Source organism: Anoplophora glabripennis, unplaced genomic scaffold, assembly GCF_000390285.2.
Source record: "Anoplophora glabripennis isolate ALB-LARVAE unplaced genomic scaffold, Agla_2.0 scaffold954, whole genome shotgun sequence".
In the NCBI taxonomy this organism is placed as follows: domain Eukaryota; kingdom Metazoa; phylum Arthropoda; class Insecta; order Coleoptera; family Cerambycidae; genus Anoplophora; species Anoplophora glabripennis.
This window is the reverse complement of record NW_019417029.1, coordinates 119,581-136,379: the sequence shown is the minus strand read 5'-3', so window position 1 is coordinate 136,379 and position 16,799 is coordinate 119,581. Positions and strand designations below refer to the sequence as shown.

The following is a 16,799-nucleotide window of genomic DNA, read 5'->3' as shown; positions in this document are numbered from 1 at the left end:
CCCCATTTAAGTTACTTACGTAGTAATTTAAACAAACAATTTTTTTTGTTTAAATTTAATCTAATTTTAATAAAAAATAATTATAAAAAATTAAATTAAATTAAAATTAATCCTTTAAATGGAAAAGAGAGGAAAGGAAAATTATTATTATTATTTTTTGTTCAAATTACTATGAAATTGACCAATGTGCGATTAATTCAAGAGCGATTATCTCAGAAACCGTTAAAGATAACTATTTGAAACAAGCGTACCTTTTTAACGTAAAACAGTTCGGGAAAACGGAATTTGCTGTCCAATTTGTTAAAAAGTCAAAGATGAAAAAGTTACACACGCAAAGTACCAAGGCTCCCCCGTACCCACCCCAATGGACCTTGTGGAAATAAATGGATTACTCCATCAAATTGCTCATCAAAATTTAGCTGTGTATACCAAATTTCATTCATTTATCACAACGCGATTGAGAGATATTGCAAAAAAATGATTTCCATTCCTCCCTCTTCAATGGGTCCCTGTGCCCTTAGGAAGCATTTCCGGACCCATGTTCATATGAACTTTTTTACTTAGTTTTGATCATAGAATCGGCCTGTTCAGGGTTGGCAGCTAATTATGAGACACCCTGTATAATAACAATAAATAATAGTAATTTTCTTTTCAACCCCCGACCAACTTATCTTTCACACAAGCATGCGAGTTATTCAGAACGATACTATGAGGGCGACAATAGCTAACATAATTTTTTGTCTTTGTCGTGGCAATATCATAGGAGGTAAATAAAATTTGAAAGGTAAATTTTGTTCGTGTCTGAAAATCAAAGGCAAAAAAAGTTCAAAAGCAATTTTTTATTATTTTAAATAATAAATTAAATGGTGTAGAAAAAAATCGTCGTAGTATTAACAACACTATGTCTTTGTGTTAATAAATATTTTCTGTAATATCATAACCGAGCATAATTTCGACTTTTGATAGGTATACATTTTTTGTGTAGAATAAAATTATCTACCTATTTCTGATAGTTGCGTGTAAAAATTTAAACTTACAAAAATGTTATTGTAATTTTTTTTGCGACATTTTTTGTTTAAGCAAATTTGGTTAAATCGGCAATATTTTTTGGGTTCTAGATTATACCCTTAAAGCATATAACATTCGTTATCTCACACCCTGTAGAGAAAACTATTCGAGAACATAAAAGCGACTTTGTGTATGTACATATTGTATATTAAACAATATTTTTTCGAAAAATACTTTGAAAATTTGTTAAAATTGGTGAAAGGAGGACACAACATCTTCATATTTATGATAAATAAATTCGACGTTTATAGTAAGAGTTAGAAATTAGTATGCCATAAATCAATTTTCATTTGATTCTGGTCTCTATATAAGTATGATTGAAGTGGCAAGCGAAAAGTATTTTTCAAATATGTTGAAGAATATTTGCCCCGTGAAATTATCTAGAACCGCAAAAAATTCAGCGTCAAAATTTAATCTTAAAAAATCTGCAAGACAATATGAAGTAGCTTTAATGCTTTAAACATCTGAAACTATGTTACTAGTTTATTTTGAGTAAACGATCGTGAAAGTGGAATCTCCAACATTATGGCCAATCTATGTTAAAAAGTACATTTAACCTGGTCAAAGTAGTTTAAAAAATAGGGGTAAGCTTACAATAATTCGCATAAAGCTGAAAATTAGTGTGAATGTTGGGAACGTCATTATAAATGAAATGTGAAAAGTCCCCATCAATTTCACATCTGCAAAAAATTTATTCAAGGTCAAAGTTCGCAAATATGGGTTTTTTGCATCTTTCTGCCAAAGTTTTATCATAAAAATAGATCAGACAATTATCTATAAAAATTATTCTTACACTTTTTTCCTTAAGAATCACCATTTCTGAGATATAGCGATTCAAAAAGTTGAAAAGGTTGTGTAATATGCACAAGTTTCCACGTCACCTATGAGATAGTTTACTTGGCGTGTTTTTTTAACGTGATTTCCCCGGTAGGACTATTCCACGATCTACAGTGGTCCTGTTTAATTAAATAATATTGTATTAAATAACAAATGGTACTATTGAAAATGATGAAAGCGGTGTAAACTATGAGTAATTGGGGAAAACTATTCTGATTGATTGATAATTATCTAATGGAACTTCATTCGTTCCAATTTTCAGCTACATGCGAATTATTGTAACCCTGAATGTCTATTTTCACCGGGCTAATTGAATGTTAATGCAAATATTAATACAAAAAGATTCCCAAAACTTGTACCCTACTTGAATAGTAAATCAGTTATACAGGGTGATTCACAACGTATCCAAAAAAATTTGGGAATAGATGCGGCATGAGAAATGGAGTCAATATTGTAAAAAAAAAATTGTAAAATCCTTATAGTTTCTGAGAAAAAAATTATTGAAGTTATAGCACATTAAACCACTACATAGCTGGACAACTGTAGTCTCTAGCATCATTCGCCACGTGGCCTCATCGACTCCGAATACTGAATTCGGATTTTGCAATCGTCGTTGCGATATTTACCTGTTATCTGTGGTTTTTATAATACGTTTTTAGTAGTTGATGTCAAAAATGGGTAGTTAGTGTCAAAAATGGTTTGCGTGTACTCGGAGTTGATGGATATCGTTTTAATTTATGGTGAAGCGTTTGTGTTATGGTGAAACAAGATATCATGTGTGTTAGTTCGTAGAAAGTGAGTAAGACGGACCCAAATGGGTTTACACGTGAGTTGATAAAATTTTGAACAATTGCTGTTGCAGCATCGGGTATGTCAAATGATTTTATTATTTAAAAACACAAATTAATTTTATTAATAATTAATAAAGGCAAAAGCATTTGAATATGCCGATATAAAATAGGTGCGATAAAATTCTATTTACATATTTCTTTCCTTGCGAAAGTTTTTGTCCGTTTTTATCACGCCGCCATACCGGTCGCATTATGCGAGGTCAGGTTTTACAGTGGACCAGTTTCCAGTGCCGTGCAGAAGTGTATTTTTAAATCAATTTCGAATTGACCTTTTTGATTTTTTCTTTACAAAATTGTATTTGTAAGGGTCCCCTGTACATCCAGAATTTTTTTTTGATAAGTTCTGAATCACCCGTTCAATTTAGACGTAGTAGTAAAAAAGTAGATTAAACCAGACTCAACTTTATTACCTATTCCATATTTTACAGATATACGTGGAGTTGGTAACGATGAAATACCAAAATATACCACTAACAAGCTACCCGTTATTAACTACTAAAGTAATCTAGCACGTTCAAAGGAAAACCAAGTTTAGTTTTGACATCGACTTTCAAAGAAAATTGTCTGTCTACCAACTTTCTAATAATACGTTTATAATATACCCTTTCAACTGAGTTCGATAAACAAGTTTCCTTAAAAACTCATTACTTTCTCAGGCAAACTTTTCAATGTAAATTGTGGTTGTGTCTATAATATTTAAAGGTAAACTTTGACGTTCGTTTGTAAAAAGATAATATAAAACTATCATCTTACTGCAAACTGCAGCAACTGGCAAAAACTATTATACCTTACTCCTACAGTTTTTATTAACTATTTGATGATAACAAACTAGTCCAAGCATTTTTTTTAGAGCAATATGACTTTCTTAAAATAAATTAAATGAAGAATAGTTACTCTTCTAAGTTTTTATAAGCATATATTATTTATACAGGGTGGTCCCGAGGTAATGGGCCAAAATTCATGGGTAGATTCTTCAAGCAAAAATATTGCGATTTAGCCGAACTTACCTTAGTCGAAAAGTTGATAGTTAAGGAGATACATGGTGTTAAATGTAAAATATTATTTTAGTTTATTTCCATTTATTTCTTAATAAATGCAAATATCTACACAAAATTTTGGGGTTTGGGGTTCTTTGGATAGAGGAATCGAAATTTGTTCACATTTTGGTTATAGTTCATAGAGGGCGCCAGCTGTCGTAGATTGAATGGGTTGGAAACGACATAACTTTTTTCTACTTTAAGGTATCTAATATTTGGTATCAAATTCTTATTTTCCAACTTTTTTTAAACAAAAAAGGTAGACTTTAAGAAAGTAGCTGTCCCGCACCGTTTCCGATATATTTGACTTTGAAACTGCCAATGCTAATAGTTGAAATAATGAAAATAATTCAGAAATGTCAAAAACAAGGGTTTATTTAGAATAAAAAATTGTAATGAACAGTAAAATAGTAAACATTAGTAAAAAAATATGCCTTTTTGACAATAATTGCTCAAAATGTCCACCTCTAAGTTCAATACATTTATCAGCGCGTTTATTAAAAAAATTGTCTTATTTTAAAGTATAAATCCTTAACGCGAATTGACTTTGCAGCATTTAAAATCTGTTGCTAAAGTTTTTCTCAGGTGTTTATAGTTTCTCCATAAACAACTGAATTCATGTAGCTCCAAAAACTATCCCACATTTATGTATAAACGTGTATAAAATTTAAATTATAAGCTAAGTTGTAATTTTAATTAGGTACGAATAATACTTAATAGAACTAATTGCATACCTAAATAAGCCAAGTGGACAACGTCAATTATTTGATTTTCCTCCAAATCCTACTTAAGAAACTTTGCCGCTAAATTAATAATACCTGTAGGTACCTACTTAATTGTAATTTAATGCAACAGCAATGGAAGCTTTAAAGCCAAATATCTCGAAAACGGTGCGAGATAGTTACTTTCATAAAGTATACCTTTTTTGTGTAAAAAAAGTTGGAAAATAAGATTATGATACCAAAGATGAGATACCTTAAAGTACAAAAAAGTTGTAGTTTTTAACACATTCAATCTATTGCAGCTAGCGCCCTCTGTGAACTTTAACCAAAATGTGAACAGATTTCAATTCCTCTACTCAACGAACTCCAATCCCCAAAATTTTGTGAGGATATTTGCATTTGTTAAGGAATAAATGAAAAAAAGAACTGAATTAATATTTAACATTTAACACCCTGTATCTTTTTAACTATCAACTTTTGAACTAAGGTAAGTTCAGCTATATCGCAATATTTTTTCTTGGGGATTCTATACGTGAATTTTGGCCCATTACCTCGGAACTACCCTGTAGATATTTATTTATATACAGGGTGTTCCTAAATATGTGTCGCAACGGAACACTGTAAATTCCTCTTCAAAAAAGAAACATTTTTTTCCTCTTCCATTTTTCTCTCCGGGCTTTCGTTTTCGAGATACACGGTGTCAAAACTTAATTTTTTTTTTAGTTTTTCGCCAATATCTTAGGAATCGTTTGAACTACAGGACTGAGATTTTGTACACACATTACCACTATTAATAGCTACTTTTTCGCACCCTTTTCGAATTCATTGGACGTGCCAGTGGTGGAGATTTTAAGGTATCATAAGGGTTCCCCCCCCCCCCCTAAATTTTATGCCACTGGAAAAACTGACTTTTGACAGCAAATTCTAAAGCGCCAATGAATTTTACACAATAAGAGTTCTCTTGGTTCATTGCTCTAAAGTCAACCGTTTTCAAGAAAAATGACTTTTTATGAACAAAAGCAAACATTTTGCTAACGTTTCGAAAATTTTTTACATTTTGCATTTTGCATTTTGAACATTTTGCAAGTGCAAGTAACTGAACAGAACATCCGAAGAACGAAATGCATCGTTTATGAAATCCATGTCAATACTATCGAAAAGTTGACCGATAGAGGTGAAACCGCAGCGGCAGAAAGAAACATGATTAGAAGATAATTTTGAATAGTTTCTGTAAATTTTACTCGCCAAATTGATAAAAAAAGTTAAAATCCTATCTGTTGTTAAATTTCGTTAAAATTGTTAATTATTACTACCTATTTTTTGAATTTCAAAAGATTTTCGAAACGTTAGCAAAATGTTTGCTCTTGTTCATAAAAAGTCATTTTTCTTGAAAACGGTTGACTTTAGAGCAATGAACCAAGAAAACTCTTATTGTGTAAAATTCATTGCCGCTTTAGAATTTGCTGTCAAAAGTCAGTTTTTCCAGTGGTGTAAAATTTAGGGGGGGGGAAACCCTTACGATACCTTAAAATCTCCACCACTGGCACGTCCAATTAATTCGAGAAGGGTGCGAAAAAGTAGTTATTAATAGTGGTAATGTGTGTACAAAAGCTCAGTCCTGTAGTTCAAACGATTCCTAAGATATTGGCGAAAAACTAAAAAAAAATTATAGTTTTGACACCGTGTATCTCGAAAACGAAAGCCCGGAGAGAAAAATGGAAGAGGAAAAAAATGTTTCTTTTTTCAAGAGGAATTTACAGCTTTCCGTTGCGACACTTATTTAGGAACACCCTGTATATTTATTTTTTCAGCAACTCAAATAGATCTAACTGATGAACTGAAAATTTTTTCTACAACTAATATCGGAAGTTTATTTTTTATCGTGGAGAAAGTACCTAATTACATTTTCAAATTTTCTTTAATCCTAAAATTAATGTAATTATTGACGTTATTCGAACCCGTGCGAAAAAATTAACTTATCTTTGGAATTTTTGTTTCAGCCTAGGTTGCATCCTTCTAGTGGTCTATGGAATCCAAGTATTGTGGAGTTTCTATTCTTCCCACCGCCAAACAATAGTGTGTTTCGTTATGTTGCTGTTAACGACGGGATGCCTAAGAACTGTTGTGAGGAATAGAGACTGGCGATCCAGGGAGTCTCTACTGAGGTAGATATTAACATTTCTTTCTAACCCATTTCCCTCTAATTTTTTCGCTAACTGCGCTGCACAAAAGTATATGGGACCAAACATGTTTAAAACGTATGTAAAAGTGTGCAAGTGGGAGGGGTCCTGTGCCTGTGTTTGAAGTCAATTTTTTTTATAAATACTCTAAAATTATATTTTAAAGAATATTAATAACACACAAACAAGAAAGGATTTTTACATTATCGTTCGTATCTTTGTTTATATTTTTTCTTTATTAGGGGCAAGATCTATGTTTTACATTAAAATTAAATTTAATTTCCAAATGTGAATCAGAATGTGTTTAGTGGAATATTATAAAAATGAATGTGATAAATGTTTGATAAGTATTAAAAAAAAATTTTACGATATTAAGTAAAGGTACGTTTTCGTCATAATTGTCAAAAAAATGTAAAAAACTGTCTTTTATGTCGTACTGACGATTATTTCAAACAATAGTCAAAGTCTCTTTTGTACTTTCAAAAACGTACCTACGCTTTATTAATTTACTTACTTTTTCAAAAAAAAAAACATCGATAAATAAATAAATTTTACCAGGGTGTCTTAGGTATAACGTGATTCGTTTTAGTTCCAATTCATTCGTTGTTAAATTATTTTGAAAAATGGTTGCCATTTATGCAAAAAATAGAGACTTGAATTATGATTGGATGTGAGGATAATATCCGTAGTCAACAGGAGGTATGTGACTTATTTCACCATAAGTATCCAGAATTAGCCGAACTACAATAAGTAAAGTATCCAAAAAGTTTGAAGAACCCGGAAGTATAAAAGATTTACCTGGATCAGGAAGGCGAAGAACGGTAAGCGAGAATGACCATGAAAATGTGATGCCCGCCGTTACCGAAAATCCTCACTCATCCATTAGATCTATCTCAGCCAAATTCAACTTGTCGAAGTCCTCACTTCACAGAACTCTGAAGTCTCAAAAGTAGCATCCTTACAAGAAATATGGGCAGATGACACAGCCAGAAGAACCCGGGCAGTTTAGAAAGAATTTTGCACAAAATACTATATAATAATAAAAGACACAGGGTGTTAAACTTATAAAAATATTTTTTTTTAATAATTTAAAAACTTGTAATGAAATAATTTGAAATTGGCCACATGTATTTATGTAAACATTGTGACAGACAGTAAAGATACAGGGTATCGGTGGCATATTTCTCTAAATAAAATAGTGGCCACTGCTTTACGGTAACAATTGTAATATTTTCGAATTCGTCTTTCAATTTTGTACCGCTCAGTCTATTAGACCAAGCAAATTAAATTTTTACTCGTAATAAGTCCTATCCGCTAGATTATTGTAAAATTGTCTAAAGGAACATAATACAAGACATCTCTCGTCTCGTGAGTCAAAAACATTTATTAGCTAACTTTTCTATTTAAACAAATAAGTGAGGAAAACAGTTTTTTCACTTTGCAGGGAAAACCATCAATTTTAGCGAAAAGTGACTCTCATACCGCTTATAGGGATTAAAATTATCTACAAAATGAGACTAGTTAAATTAAAATCGGTTAATAAACAAAAAAGTTATTGCAAAAAACAAGAATAGTGCCCATTTTTTCATTTGTTTATAACAATAGCATTTACTGTTAAAATTTTATAAAGCCTATGACAAGTTGAGGGTTTTGTCATACTTTAAAAGTGTGCCAAAAGTGGGCGCTGTAGGTGCAATAGTTTTCGCACAGTTCTATTTGTTTATAGCGGAGGCTTCAAAAGTTATAAACTTTAAGCCTTCGTACAGGCGTTAATTTTCAATCAAACATGATTCTGAAAGCGTCATTGTAATCTTAAAGATGCAATTAAGCGACCGTTTTTTTGACATTAACATTCTCAAATTGTGCATTAAAAAACCCTGCGTTTTTCGCTTATAAACAATTTGAATAACATTCTTAGTATTTATGCTATCTCACCGAAAATAGATGCAGTGGATAGCTGGCAAAAAAATACAGTTTTAAAATAAAAAACGTACCCTCTACGACCAACAGGAACCAAGATAAGATTTTTTTTTAAATCGTAGCGCAATTGTTTATAAATATTAAGACTTAAATTTTTCGCAATATAAAGTTTACGACGTAAACTACGATTTCCCGTGAATTACATTGAAAAATGTGGAAAATTAACGACTCACGAGCCCTTTAAAGAGAACGTACTCACTAAGTAAACTGTCCGGCGGCCGGCGGCGTGGTGGTGGAGGAAGCTCCTCCAAGCGGTCGCGCGGGCAAGAAAACTTAAATCCAAAGTTCAAATAAGTGCGCGCTGTAAATTTTGCAATATCTCGTCTTCTATTCATCGTAGAAACTTATTTTTTTTTAAACTGGGGTAGCTCGACGAAAAAATAGCAATGGACATATTTACGAATTCGTAGAATAGCCCTGAACCCCAGAAAAAATGTATCTTTTATAATTAATTTTTTTTTAATTTATAAAAATGTCACAAAAATCATTGTTAAACGAAATATTAATTAAAATTTCAATTTCGGAATTATTTTACTATTATTAAATAAATAAATGAAGCTATCGTTCATTTAAAAAGTTATTTCTTTTACATATTAAGGCAAAGTAAACTTGTTTTTTCAATATTTTTTTAGCTACTTAATTACGATTTAAATGTAAAATTAAAGTAAAAATTCATAAATTATTTTCAAATTATTATTTCTCATAAAAATAGAAAAAATTTTAAATTTTAAATTGTATATTATAATGCATTATTTATATCTATTATTGAAAATGGTTGTGATTAATATGTTTTGAATTAATTTTGATTTTGTTTATAAAATTAGTAATAAGTATAATAAAAAAACTTTAAATATTAAAATTTCAGGAAGTTAAAATTGTAATTTTATCGACCGCATTATTTTTATTATTTTTTAATTTTGAAAATTTTGCAATAAATTCAAATGCTTTTTATTCTTATTTAAATCTTTTAACAATAAATAATTATTTGAAAATATTTTTTTTTAAGTTTTTACTTTAATTTTACATTTAAATCGTAAATTAAATAGCCAACAAAATATTGAAAAAACAAGTTTACTTTGTAAAATAAATATGTAAAAAAATAATGTTTTAAATGAACGAGGGCATCATTTATATATTTAATAATAGTAAAATAATTCCGAAATTGAAATTTTAATTAATATTTCGTTTAACAATAATTTTTGTGACATTATTGAAAATTAAAAAAATTAAGTATAAAGGACGCATTTTTTCTGGGGTTCAGGGCTATTCTACGAATTCGTAAATATGCCCATTGTAATTTTTTCGTCGAGCTACCCTAGTTTAAAAAAAATAAGTTTCTACGATGAATAGAAGCCGAGATATTGCAAAATTTACAGCGTGCACTTATTTGAACTTTTTATTTAACTTTTCTTGCCCGCGCGACCGCTTGGACGAGCTTCCCCCACCACCACGCCGACGGCCGCCGGACAGTTTACTTAGTGAGTACCTTCTCTTCAAAGGGCTCGTGAGTCGTTAATTTTCCACATTATTCAATGCAATTCACAGGAAATCGTAGTTTACGTCGTAAACTTTATTTTGCGAAAAATTCAAGTCTTAATATTTATAAACAATTGCGCTACGCTTTTTTTTAAATTCTTATCTTGACTCCTGTTGGTCGTAGAGGGTACTTTTTTATTTTAAAACTGTATTTTTTTGCCAGCTATCCACTGCATCTATTTTCGGTGAGATAGCATAAATAGCAACGATGTTATTCAAATTGTTTATAAGCGAAAAACGCACGGTTTTTTAATGCACAATTTGAGAATGTTAATGTCAAAAAAACGGTCGCTTAATTGCATCTTTAAGATTACAATGACGCTTTCAGAATCATGTTTGATTGAAAATTAACGCCTGTACGAAGGCTTAAAGTTTATAACTTTTGAAGCCTCCGCTATAAACAAATAGAACTGTGCGAAAACTATTGCACCTACAGCGCCCACTTTTGGCACACTTTTAAAGTATGACAAAACCCTCAACTTGTCATAGGCTTTATAAAATTTTAACAGTAAATGCTATTGTTATAAACAAATGAAAAAATGGGCACTATTCTTGTTTTTTTGCAATAACTTTTTTGTTTATTAACCGATTTTAATTTAACTAGTCTCATTTTGTAGATAATTTTAATCCCTATAAGCGGTATGAGAGTCACTTTTCGCTAAAATTGATGGTTTTCCCTGCAAAGTGAAAAAACTGTTTTCCTCACTTATTTGTTTAAATAGAAAAGTTAGCTAATAAATGTTTTTGACTCACGAGACGAGAGATGTCTTGTATTATGTTCCTTTAGACAATTTTACAATAATCTAGCGGATAGGACTTTTTTCGAGTAAAAATTTAATTTGCTTGGTCTAATAGACTGAGCAGTTAGAAGCAAGAATAAATTATGCAAACAACAATAAATTTCGAACAAATTACATTTTCGTTACTAAAATGATGTCGCGCCTGTGTTCGTGCAAATGGAGGTATTTTTGAGTATTTACTCAAATAATATAATTAAAATGATGACTAATGTTATTAATTTCTTTATTCGAATAAATAACCGAACGATTAGTGTTTGTCATGTCATTTAAATAAAAGTGTTTTAACTCGTTTTTTAAAATTTTACTTGAAAATCAGGTTTTTTTTCGAAAAATTAAATTAATTATTTAAAAAACTTAAAAATATTTTTTGAAGTTTAACATCCTGTATCTTTTTAACGAAGCGTCCTAGATAAAAATTTTATACGAAGGACCCCTTAAAATTCACCAAAGAATAAAAGATTACCCTGTATATAGATCAGCAAACACTTAACAAATATTTTCTCACTTTTTTTTGATTTTCAACCACGTTTTGAACAAAAATACAAAAAAAATCTACAAAACATTGGTACGCAGGGAATTTGAACAAAATGTTACGTCAGAATAAATGTATGCGAATCGCTTGCACCAAGTTCTGCAATTTTTAACATTCATACAAAAAATACGTGAGTCAGTGCAACCTCAAGTGGCAACATCGAACCTTAACTGTCATGGGCCTCAGAATATTCGTTTTTTTGTTAAGTCAGGTGAGCATTTATTTATTCTTCTTCTAAATTTTCTGCATTACATAGTTTAACAACAAAATTGAATGTCTTTGTTATATGCCTTTATTGAAAGATTTCTGTTAAAGCGTTTGTAAAAAAAAACAGTATTTTATTCATTATCTATTTTTAACAATTCAACAATTCAAATTCAACTTTAAATCGTTTCCTCCCGTATCTGCAAGCGTTGTAGGTGACCTTGTAAAATTATAACGGATAGAAGATACACGTGTAAAAGGTCCCTTTATTGCACTCTCGTGTCTTACTCGCTACGCTCATGTAATGAAAAATGACTTTTTACAATAAATTTTTAGAGAAGTTTTATTGGTTAGAAGTATTAAAGGTAATGTTCTCCCGTTACTCCGTGAAATTATGATCTAAAACGATAGATTTCACGATATTAAAACCACAGCTTGTTTCACAATTCATTTCAGAACTGCAGCAAAACATCAAACACAATTTTTTAATCAGTTGTCCCGTGCACTGTATGAAGTTCAACAAAAACTCACAGTAAGCTTTTTACTAACAAAAATGGTTAAGTGCATGTACTCTGAAGAACTCGTTCCAGCTATTTTTGTTGGATGAATTGACTGAAGGATAAACAGCGCCCTATAAGCCGAAAAGAAAGTATATATTAGCATACCATAAGCTCAGAACAGAAAAAGCTCGGCAGTAAAATTTTTATTGTCTATTTTACTTTTACCTCGGTGTACACAATGAAAGCTTTACTGCCTTTCCTGCTTAAATTGTAGTGGAAAGGGTGTTTACGCTTAATCAAGCGTAGTCGATTGACTTCCAAAAGTGGAGTATATTCTTATTTTCCTGAAACAGAAAGACAGTTTAAAATACAGGCTGTGTCATGAGCCAAAAACTAAACCAGAAAATAACTATTTTATTTGTATGTTATGACGATACTCTCATAATGACAGAATAGTTAAAACATCAAGAAATTTAAAGGAAACATAGATTATGGCGTAATTATAAATCATAGTTGAATAATTTAGTGATTTATAATAATTTTAATGTGGGAACTAAAAAGGACATTGCTATTTATTTAGATGATATTGTAGTATGTCTACCTATTGTTATATTGGGATTAAAGGTGTTACTTTTGTGGCGAGCAAAATTGCGATCCAAAAAATCATAATCATAATTTAATCATAATAAACATGCTATTTTTTCTCTAACCGAAATACCCCAGTTAATTTATTAATTTGTGCTTTGAAATTATTCAAACCAAATTTGGATAATAAAGCAAAGTAGGTAAGTAGGATACTTTGTCGAGCATTAGTTGCCATCTTGCTAATTGAGGTCATTTGTGATTGTTTGTGGTTCAATTTGCTGAAAACTCTGTAAAAATGGAATTTAATGAAGATTTAGGAGTACCTGAGGAGAAACTGGAGTGTGCGAAAGAGGTTCCTTTGCATCTTCTCCCAAAGAAATGTCGAACAATTTATGAATGTGTACCAACGTTTTATGGATTGGTGTAAAGAAAAAAACATTAAGTTGTATTCAGAAAATGTATTGATGGTGTATTTCTTAGACTTAGCAAATAAAATGAAGCAGTCAACGCTTTGGTCTCAATAATCAATGTTGCGGTCATAGTTGGATTTAAAGAAAGGGGGGCAAATGTTCAAAGTTATGTGTTTTTCTCAAGAGACAAAATGAGGGATACGTTCCGAAAAAATCGCTAATATTTACAAAGGAGCAAGTTGATTGCTTTTTGAATAGTGCACCTGATAATTTATATTTGCTGATAAAGGTAAACGCTTTAAAAATAAAAGACAAAATTTATTAAAAAGCTTCTTTATAGGTCGTCCCAATATTGGGGGCTGCAGGCGGATGCCGTTCTGATGAATTAGTCAATTTAATAATTGATAATGTTGAAGATGTGAAATCTGCCTTAATTATAAAAATTCCCAATATCAAAACCAACAGACCACGTTTCTTTTACTATGCTGGGAGACAATTGTTTAAGTTTTTGTCGAAAATATGTTGCTTTATGTCCACCCGATTGGTAGGACGTGGATTATTTCTCAGATATGTTAGTGGAAAGTGTAATAAAATTAGTGCTGTCTCGTAAAATGTGGCAAAATTTTAGAAGCTGGAAAGGGTACAGTGGACACGCATTACGACGAACATCTGCTATCATTTTAATTGACGGCAGTGGCAACAACGAGTACAAACCCTGGCCAGGTTCTAAACACTGTTTACAGAATCGGGGATAGATCGGGTGGACGTTCGGTCACAAAATATGGCTGCTCTGCGAGTGGCTCTGCTGTGGAGTCCGCCTTAGTGCGGCATCATTGTCGCTTTTGGATGTAACTGCCCTTCCGATTTCTAGCTACGGGGATGAACCATCACCTTGGGTGTTTTCTCCATGGGTTTCTTTGCAGTATTTTGTTTCCGTCCAAATCGGAGTTCATCTAATTTGTGGAACTTTGAGTCCCGAAAATCCGAACCTAGAACGGATCTACTTCCTTTAAATCGGTCTCTGGCGGTGTCGACTGCTGCGATGGAGTGATTTTGGACTGCTCAAAGCAGTTTTTGGGAACGACGACGGAAACTTTGGTAAGATTAGTGAATTTTGGTAGTTTCCGCAGTGTGATGGCCTCGATGTCGCCGTGGACAGCATCGGCCACTGGCGGTGTCGACCGCTGCGGTTAGAGTAATTTGTGGTTGTTCGGAGCGGTTTTGGTAGCGACGACGAGAACTTTGGGTAATAAGTTGAACATTACCGCGCTATCTGGGTCTCGTGGCTGGTAGTTTATGTCTTTCGGGGTGTCGTTATCGACTCTAATCGCGATTGGTTCAGCATGAAGCGACGTTTGACGGCTTCGTGGTCCCGATTGGAAACATGAGTGAATTTTTTAAATCGAAATTTGATTTAACAATAAAATCTAAACTATTTCTATTGACAATATATCTATATTGTCAATGGGTTTGCAAACTTTTTTGAAACATACTTTTTTACCTTCAACTACGTACACTTATAACGAGGAAGATTCGCCTACCATTGCTATCTTTCATTCAGTAAACAAACCAAAATTTAGTAAACGTCCAGATGACATACCAGCTTTTGTTATTAGAGACTGTGCTCAGGCACGAACTGAACTATACTTATATTATTAAACTTATACTTACTTATTATACTTAACTTACACAAATTTGTAATTAATCGTAGTATCAGCTTTCCTAGAAAGTCTCCCTATTCGTCTGATATTCAAGAAAGGAAATAGAAATAAAGTAAAATACTGTCGTCCTGTCACTTTAATATTTTTTATTTTGTAGATGCTAATGTACAGGTGGATGAAGCCTATACTAATTTTTCAAAGGCTTTTAATAGACTAGAACACAGTATGCTTATTACCAAGTTAAATCAATTCGGTATATCAACATTACTTACATTTTTTAACTATTAACTGTATGGAAGGACAGAGTATGTTGAATTGAATGGAATGGACCCGTTGAAGTATCGGCAACTTCTAATGTTCCTCAGGGCGCTATACTGACAATGAACCCTCTTTTATTTATAACTTTTACTAACGACATTGTTGTAGACCTGGATCTGCAATGCTTGCTACTTTTAGATTATATGAAACTTGTAGGAAGAAACAGTGTGTTGAACTGAGTGGACTGAAATCCGCTAAAATATCGGCTCTTTTTTATAATTGTCATTAATGACATTGTTGCTCTAAATGTACACTGTTTGCTATTTACGGATGATATGAAACTTTTTATAGAGTCCCGAAATCATTGTCCAAGAATTCAGAATAACTTAGATAGAATCCGCCAAATATTGGTGTCATATTGTTTCCTATCATCGAAGGAATCATGTTCTTCAAGTTGATTATTAGCTAAATGAATGGACTGATATTCATCCCTAATACTTTCGTGGTCTTGGTGTGATCTTTTATCATAAATTAACCTTTTCGGAGCTCGTTAAAAGCGTAGTCGACTAGGTTTTCTCATAAGAAACTAACGAAGCCTCACTACAATTAGCAAAATGTTTTGTTTATCCTTTTTAATTCTTCTATAAAGCCTGAAATCGAATATACAAATATATTTTGTATATTCGATATAATATAACAGTACAATCGGTGTCTTAGAAACGTTTAGATGTTTCTAAAATTTCGTATTTCTTCTGGATTTCTGCAGGAGTGGGGCTTATTATTATCTTATAGCTTTATATTTATAAACAGAAACATATTTTGTATATAAATTCTCCTTTTAGAATATTAATGGAATAAAGTATAGCCCATCCCATCAGTTGGACTTCTGAACTACGATTTAACACAATCATGGTTTAAATTTTTTAACAATCAAACATATGAGAAAATAAAAGGGTTTAGGATTATAGAGCTCTTCTCAAATTTATATTTTTTTATAATTTATATGTTATGTTATGTTAATTAAATTTAATTAAAAAAGAAGAAAAACCCTATTTTAACTCTCTCTTCATTGTTCATTGTATATACCACGAATTCACTGACGTCAGTGTGGATATAACAAAGTAAATTATACTTTATGGAAATATCATAAAAATAAACATTTCGCCGGTTAACAGATTTAATAAAATTATTAGAGCGTTCACATGTGTCGCCTAAAAAATTATTCTGCCGTGAGGGATCTCGATTCGCTTGTTATTTTTTGTACATTTAATTTTGATGGAAAATTTTCACGTAATATTTACGTTCCGTTGAAAAAATACTGCAGTTAACCTTTAATAAATTGAAATATATTCACCCTTTAAATTCATAAATACATTATATTTGTACAGTATGCTTCATCAAAAATATCATAATTTGTAAAAACATAATTATAAAAATGTTATAGTTGAAAACATATCTACAGTTTTGGGGATATCCCATTCTTGCAGCGATATAAGGTCCCAAAATTTTCATAGTTAGATATATATGTACAATGAGTGAAAGAAAATGAAAACCTCCAACAAAAGTTGCGAAAGTTTATCCTTCTCGTTCAATCCACCTTATTTCTTGAATTGTGTTAATCGTGAAAGAACCACTTTC

The 16,799-nt window shown here is 31.5% G+C and overlaps 1 protein-coding gene across 1 annotated transcript in view; it reads left to right on the top strand.

Moving 5' to 3' along the window:
• LOC108914270 (transmembrane and TPR repeat-containing protein 1-like) overlaps nt 1-16,799 on the top strand; it is a gene marked incomplete at its 5' end in the record, with an annotated part of 84,262 nt that overhangs the window by 2,290 nt on the left and 65,173 nt on the right. Inside the window, one exon of the mRNA XM_018720043.1 lies at nt 6,516-6,680. Coding sequence (XP_018575559.1) covers nt 6,516-6,680 — 165 coding nt within the window. The remainder of the gene's footprint in view (nt 1-6,515; nt 6,681-16,799) is intronic.